This window comes from Montipora capricornis, chromosome 6 (genome assembly GCF_036669925.1).
Source record: "Montipora capricornis isolate CH-2021 chromosome 6, ASM3666992v2, whole genome shotgun sequence".
In the NCBI taxonomy this organism is placed as follows: domain Eukaryota; kingdom Metazoa; phylum Cnidaria; class Anthozoa; order Scleractinia; family Acroporidae; genus Montipora; species Montipora capricornis.
The window spans coordinates 60,759,395-60,766,858 of record NC_090888.1 but is presented as its reverse complement, the minus strand read 5'-3'; the positions used below and the strand labels follow the sequence as shown (position 1 = coordinate 60,766,858).

The 7,464-nt window shown below is 39.1% G+C and overlaps 1 protein-coding gene across 2 annotated transcripts in view; it reads right to left on the bottom strand.

The window, feature by feature from the left end:
* The window catches only part of LOC138052751 (neuronal acetylcholine receptor subunit alpha-10-like), a 13,292-nt gene extending 6,435 nt beyond the window's left edge, over positions 1 to 6,857 (bottom strand). The window contains exons 1-5 of one of the 2 annotated variants that reach the window (XM_068899318.1): positions 6,481 to 6,857; positions 5,576 to 5,703; positions 3,443 to 3,487; positions 3,156 to 3,265; positions 1,223 to 1,367 (exon numbers count right to left, since the gene is read on the bottom strand). In XM_068899318.1, the coding sequence (XP_068755419.1) occupies positions 1,223 to 1,367; positions 3,156 to 3,265; positions 3,443 to 3,487; positions 5,576 to 5,703; positions 6,481 to 6,547 (495 nt within the window). In that variant the 5' untranslated portion in view covers positions 6,548 to 6,857. Of the gene's footprint in view, positions 1 to 1,222; positions 1,368 to 3,155; positions 3,266 to 3,442; positions 3,488 to 5,466; positions 5,530 to 5,575; positions 5,704 to 6,480 lie in introns of those variants that run through there. The other variant, XM_068899319.1, reaches the window with a different exon arrangement.
* Positions 6,858 to 7,464: the final 607 nt, after the last annotated feature.

The window sequence follows — 7,464 nt, the reverse complement described above, 5'->3', positions numbered from 1 at the left end:
TGTGTTCACTTCCGGTTCCCGTTCTTGGCTCAAAACGTCTCGTGGGGAATCTCCCTAATAAGGAAATGACAGTTGTAGAGCCCGCAGACCAGCGGGACACATTGTCCATTCAGGACCTAGATGAGCGACATAGCTTTCCAGTGGGTTTTGGTAGCTCATCGGTTACATACTTACATCATGACTTTATTAGGTTTTCCAAAAAAAGGTTTTTCAAAACCTACTACAATATAAAAATAAAATATAGTAATATATGATATAATATAATTTGAATGATTATAAAATACAACCTGCGAGAACTACGATACTTATTTATTTGTACAAATTACTAAAAAGTCTAGACTTTAGTGCTAATTTGAAGTTCTTTCAAATCAGTGTCCAGTGAGTTCCAAATTTTTGCGCCTCTAAACTTGAATGATCTTTGTCCAGCCGCTGAAGTGTACAAAGGCATCTGTAACTGGTCGCAGTTGCGGGTCTTACATCTGACCGGTGGTACAGAGGTCGTACGTTCTAATCCTGCCTTCGTCCGTTGCCAAGAAACTATTTCCTCTAAATTAAGGGACTCAATCACATCATTCCATCTATGGAATTTCGTGACACAAAATGGCCATGAAATGGCAGTGCAAAAGTTAAAAAAAAGGCCAGTTAAAACTAGTACTAGGAAAAAATGGAGTCAAAAAAAGTTGCAGGGATAAGCAAAACAATGTTGATATGGTTTGCATCTAAAATCCCGCCGGGACAAATTGTAATGGGACACTCTTATGCGCGACCTCTATTGTGCCCACCTCGCCTCTTCTGACACCCCCTGCCACCAAAAATCGAATAAATGCAGACCTGAACTAAGGTTATGGAATTCAATAATATGAACGCTTGGACATTCAATTAACATTGAGTGTTTGGGGGAGAGGAGAATAAATAGCCCTTTCCCTGTGCTACATATAGTATGAGAAGAAAATTGCGTGCGAGTACCAATTAGGTTGTCTAAGATTGCAGCTACAGAAACGTCATGAATACAAGGTATTTCAACTTTAGTACAATTTACGCATACTGAGAATGTTACCTTTTTGTTAATGTGACGTTGATCAGTAAGGGGATTTCGTGCTACTATTTTTTTTAAATCTAAGAGCATATAGTATGTAAGTTTAGAGGTTCTTGATTTACCCGATCAAGAAAAGGGACTGACTACGTAAAACGCGTTGTGGCTTATCTGCAAGCGAAGCATCACCTGCTTGTCAAAAGGAAAGTAGGTAACATCAAATTTGCAAGAGCTTGTCACAATCTTTGGAGCCATCCACTTTACGTTTCCGTCTGATTTTACCACGATTTTGGTCTTGAAACGATCGAGCGCTCCGTCATCAGAATCGTCCACGCTAAACAACAAGAAGTAATACGAAAGTTACGGCAAGAGTTCTGTCGAACTATTCACCAATCTAATTCGTTCTTACAAACTTCAAAAGAATTAGTGCACGGGCGATGATTCGTGATGACGATGACGATGACGATGACGATGACGATAACGATGACGATGTTTATGATAATAATGTTGATGCTAACAGTGACGATTTCGACGATGAAGACAACAATGGCTATGTTGTTGCGTCCGCAATTATCGAGTTAAACGTTGTTAGACTAAACTATTTATTCTTTTTAGAGTATCATGCACAGCGGCAACGAAACTCTTACTTTTAAACCCGAGCTATATAACCCAGAAGTCATCGAGCACTGACCATAGAGGTAACTTTTTCGTTGGACTCAGTTGTATTACCAGGCAAGCGGTAGTGGTGATATCAGCTGTTTAGTTTTTCCTGGTCAATCAGCATAAATGTCAGGATCAACTGAGCCCTAACATTACTATATAAAGAACTCGATTGATGCAGTTTATTCGCCGAACCATGGCATCAAACAACCCTGTGAAAAACTCACATTGCTACCAGGCCTTCGTTAAAAATGAGCCTGCGCATGCGTACTGGCTATAGCGCGGATTATTCTCGTCACCAGAGCCTCGGATCGACCCAAGGCTCTTGGCAACTCTATGTAGGAGAACATGCGCCGTAGGGTTCTTGTAGCCAAAAATTGGTTATTTGAACCTTACGGCACCTGCTCACTCCCCGTGCTTACATGAATGCACCAATTAGAGACGCTTTTGATTGCTCTTCACGAAAACCAATGAGAAAACACTTTGTTTCAGGGTTCCCCAGAGCTCTTCTCTCCCTCAGGTCAAGATAAGAGAGTTGGGGTCGAGATTGAGTGTGCGAAGTCAACCAAGTCTCTCCCTCAATTGAAGGATTATTCTTAATTGTCACTTTCTTCCAAGTGAAGTATTATCGTTCATTTTGGACACTGCAAGCTTGATAGGTATCATGGGAAATGAACACATTTCTTTTAAAAGCCAAACCTCAATGTCTGGACCAGCAGGACTCGAACCTGGGAACGTGTGGCAAATAACCCCTTCACTTGGGTCTGGTTTTCACTAGCGACGCAAGCATAAGCACAAGCAACACACGCAGGCGCATTTACTTGTTGTTAATTAGTGCCTATTGTTCGAACAAAAGGCTCTCATAAACAACAAGCTACCGAGTTTGCAAATGCTTCTTACAGTGCTTATGCTTGCGTCGATAGTGAAAACTAGGCTTTAACCCCTAGACTACCACATCACTAACTGCGAGGATGTCATTTTTTTTTAATGTCAAAAAGTGCCGCTGTAAACGTGTAGTAACACCCGCTCGGAAGCAAGCTCACAGAGTGAAAAATGTCGGTTACCATACTTCAAGAGAAAGCAAACCATTTTAAAATCAAGCTTCAGACTTAACCATTATTCAACAATGATTTTATATATATACTCATTAGTTTTGGTAAATAATCGGCACGTTTTCTAGTCAGTTGATCTTTAGTGGCCAAGTGTTTAAAAATAGTTCCTTCAAAGTGGGTGCGCCTTGTTCAAACCCTTTCCAGGGACTGCTTTTATTTTATTTTTTTTATTTTTATTTTCTACCGTGACAAGTCCTGGGTCAGAGTGATCAAAATGGAGGATAATACCTCATTTAAAGCAAACTGACAATGAAGGATAATCCTTCATTTGAGAAAGAGATCGTGTTTGCGAAGTAAAGCGTGTTACTTTTTAGGTTTGTAGGGAGAAGAATCTGCTTGAGATAACTCACTTGTTATACAGGAATATATCAGGCTTCCACATTTTCGACGGATCAACATTTAATGCTTTTATCCCTCCAAACTCGGAGCTGTTCCACCTTAAAAATGGATTGTGCCATGCCTACAGAAGTGACGACCAAAAGAGCATAACTCGTGTTACAAAACTTTATTTAAAAGATGCACGGTGGGGACGAGGACACCTTTTCAATACTGCAATAAAGGGATCATAAATAATTGCGTATAAGGCAATTAAAGTAGAATATGTACAATGGCATTTAAGGGGTTTCCAGTAACAAACCTGTCGCAACCAAACGCTGCTTTTCACGATTTGATTTTTGAAGTCCTGCAAGAGAGAAATTAGAAATGACAATGGAGAAAATGAAATGTTTTTACGGCAGACGTGCATGGAGCTCAATTTTCATGATTTGATAACAATAGAGAGAGGGACTTCTTCTATTCTCCAATATTTTGCAACTCTCGAAGGTGCGCGTTTTACATAATTATCGACATAGCACGTCTAATGCTGCCTCTACATTCGAGAAATCTTTAAGTTAAAACTGTAGAAACTCTTTGTTCGCCTCCAAATCGGAAGTTAAAGGGACCCGCCGATTAATCGAGTTTTCACCTAGCTTCCAAGTAATGCAGTTTTAGAGACTATATCTGTATAGTTGCTGCATGTGTACGAATTTCAATTAGTACTTGCTGACTTCCAGTATTACGTAATAATGAAGTTGGAAAGCTTGTGACAAAGATTAGTTTTGTATTTCTCGATCTTATGCCGGTATTTTTGGATCTTTTCAAACCACCCTTTAGTACGCAAACGTTTAGAGGTAGGTACGAACACAAAAACAGCGCTCATCCTTCAAGTTTTCAATAAGTTCGGAATTACCTTTGAGAATACTTAAGGAAAACGGACACTCACTTTTTCTTATAATTAAAGCAATAAACAGTTACTTAAAGTCAATTAGCTTTGAAATTCGAGACACGTCAACACCTTTGTTTGCCTACTAGTTAATGCCTATTATAAGACATTTTCCATTACTTACCACATAACTTTTAAATAATTTTGTTTACATTAGAGATAAGCAGTATGCATTCAGCAGGCAATCCTTCTTATGTCAATAAATACATTCCAGTATACTAATTTGCCTATTATTACGTCAAACAGGTTTACCACTATTGTGCAGAATGTAGACCCTAATTGTGTCTTGGTCAAGTCACAATTCACCCAAGTTTGGAATTTTTTTGATGAACTTAAGTATTTTTTCTAATTCCATGCAAGTTGTCACTGGTCTAGATGAGAGTTGTGTCTTCTGTAGTTGATCACTGTCTCTCGTCGAGCACGTTCAACTTGGAGAGTTGAGAAACATGGACTGGACTCTGGACTGGACTCTGGACTGGACTGGACTGGACACGACTCGACTCTGACTAGAATGGACTCTGGACTGGATTGGACTGTACTGGACTAGAGTGGGGAGGGGATTAGTACTTTAATATCAGTTTTGGTTTGCTTTTGCTTATATTTTTCGGTTTCATTACAAATAATCACTCGCGGTCAATTGTTAACACAGCAGCATTTGGTGCCATTTCTTTTTAATTTGCACTGATGTTTCAAGCGAGTATTTACAAGCTTCGCTACACATACTTAGAAAATTCTCCTTTAATACCATCCCTCACGCTTTGTTTTCCGTCGTAATTCCTCGCGGAGAGTTTTACTGTGGGTAAAGAGGTCGCACACAAAACACAGACTCCGCAACTATTTTTAATGTTGGACAAAATCATGACCTGTGAAACATGACCAGTCAATTTTAAAAATCTGCCGAAAATTGACTGGAGTCTCTTTCCCACTTTTCTTCTCAATGCTTTCAATCAGTTATCTGTCTTTGACCCTTTTAAATGTAACGCAATATATATCTTTTTCACATTCTATTTTGTGCACTCTTTCATGAATGCCAAAGGACTCAGAGTCCAGTCCAGTCCAGTCTAGTCCAGTCTAGTCCAGTCTAGTCCAGTCCAGTCCAGTCCAGAGAGATATTTTCCAAACGGCCCGTTCAACTTAGCTCGTATCCACCCTAATACATTTCTCGTATAATAACGCAAACAATGATTGACTCTTTAGAAAGGCTTTTTGCGCAGGCGTGTAACTTCAAATAGTAAACTATAAGGCAACCACTGAACATCCCGTGTCGTCATGATCAGGGCCATAGTCTAAGACCATCTCCAGAGGACTTGCATCAGCCGCATCATATCGGAGCACAGCGGGCGATTTTCGTTCTGAGACAAAAGGCATGCAACAAAAAGAACCATCTTGGTATTACAAACCGAGCTCTAACTAACGCCAGCGGTGCTTGTATTAAAAACCCAACTTTTGTCTTGAAGTTACATGCAAGTAAGAAAACTAAGGCTTAAGTTAAGAAGTTAAGGTACATACCACTTCAATAATTTGATGCAGAGAGATACCAAACTCCACTCGAACGGTGTCTCCTTTGTCTAACACAGGGCGAAGTTCAGCGTCATATTTGCTAAACACAATGTTTAGCAATCTTCTTTCATCGTCATCTGTCCCTCGCAAAAAGAAAAACAAAATTGCAATGATCAGTGCTCTTACGTAACGATTTCGTCGTTGTTTCAAAGAAAATTAATCTGTGATTTCATTTACGGGCATGTCATGATAAGTGTACACCCAATATAATAAATCCCGTATTACTCATGCAACCGTGGCGAAACTCTGTTCTGGCTTTTAGAGCCTATGAAAGCAAAGCTCTGGCATAGTTCTTTGAATACTACCAGGAATGGCTCGAACTTTTGAACAAGTATAGATAGGGCGAGGAAACGCAAAGGTTTGACCTAGTCTTAAATAAATGTCTTTTCCCATCAATATCATCGATGATGTATAAAGACTGCTTGTTTTTGTTGAGCAATATATAAAAATAGCGTGAAAACATTGAATGTTTGTTTACTTGTGCATTTGAGTTTGGATAGGAGAGACTCACTCTTTTAATTAACTTCAAGCAATGAACAAAACTTTAGGCAGTCATTTTAGCCGAGAAAGCCTAGGTGGTACCACAACTAATAGACATAACTAAACATACTGACGTTGCGTAGGCGTCCCCAGATATAAGATGTTAGTTATTATGAATAACTTATCAAAAGCAACGAACGGAGAATTGCGTTTTCAGTATTAAAACCCAACTTCGCGCTTACACCTAATCGGAACTGATAATTGCTCCCGTGACCTTACACATCTCTACGTGCATGTTGATTTTTCTTCTTTTTTTTTTTTCAAGTTTATATCAAGTGCCCGTCTGTTTGCAACAAGAATACAAAAGACCTTACCTTCAGCTTTGGAAACAAGCAAGGAATGCAGGAAAATAATGCAAACGTGCAGCCAAAGCAACTTCATGTCTTCGTTTACACCGTTAGTAGCTGTGTCTATGACAAGACCCGGATCTATTCCTCAGCTTCTCAATGCCACAATGACTGACTGTGCAGAGCGCATTCCAAAAAGTCCAATTTATTAACATAATGTAATCAGCTGTAGATATCTTAATTTCCTTGGGGCAATATTTGTCTGTTCCGGTTGATTTTGTATGTATCTGTTTCGGAAAAGAACCACTTAAATTTGTCAAAGTAAGTAAAGTTAAACAAATTTGAAATTGCAACAACTCGCTTGTATGCTGGGCAATTACTTAAAATATCTGACTTAAATAATGTTATCTAATACACTCCACGGTATATTCGTCTGTGAGTGTTCCCGTTTATGTCTGAAGAAGGTGGATGAACACGATTTATATATCCATCTCTCGGCGATTTCTTATCTCTTTGAAACTTAAATTTCCTTACAATAAACGTAAAACTATTTTAGTCTTCTGTTACATTGAACGTGAGCATATTTTGCTCTGGCGCTGGTCCATAGCACGCGAGACTTACCGCAAACAACGCTTTCTTCTGCTTTATTTAATTGCTTATGACCATTGCCCTTAATTTAAAAAGTCGATGAGCTTGAGAGGTAGAAAATCAAAACTGAACAATACTAACAATTTAGCACAAAAGGATCCAAAGGAAAACACGTTTGATAAAAGAAAGCTTTAAAAGTTTCCTTTCCTTTCCTTTGGTTGCCATTTGCATGCCGTACTCCCAGTGTGCAAACTGTGTCCATTGTTTTAAGACGACCTTATAAAAAGAATTTCGCATTGATAAACTTTGGCATACTGGTCTGTTTTCAGTTGTGCAACGGTCACAGAACCAGTCGTATATATGATCTGTCGGAACCGTTTAAGCTTGATTGCCAAATTATGCGGGTGTGGAGGAGCTTTGCCA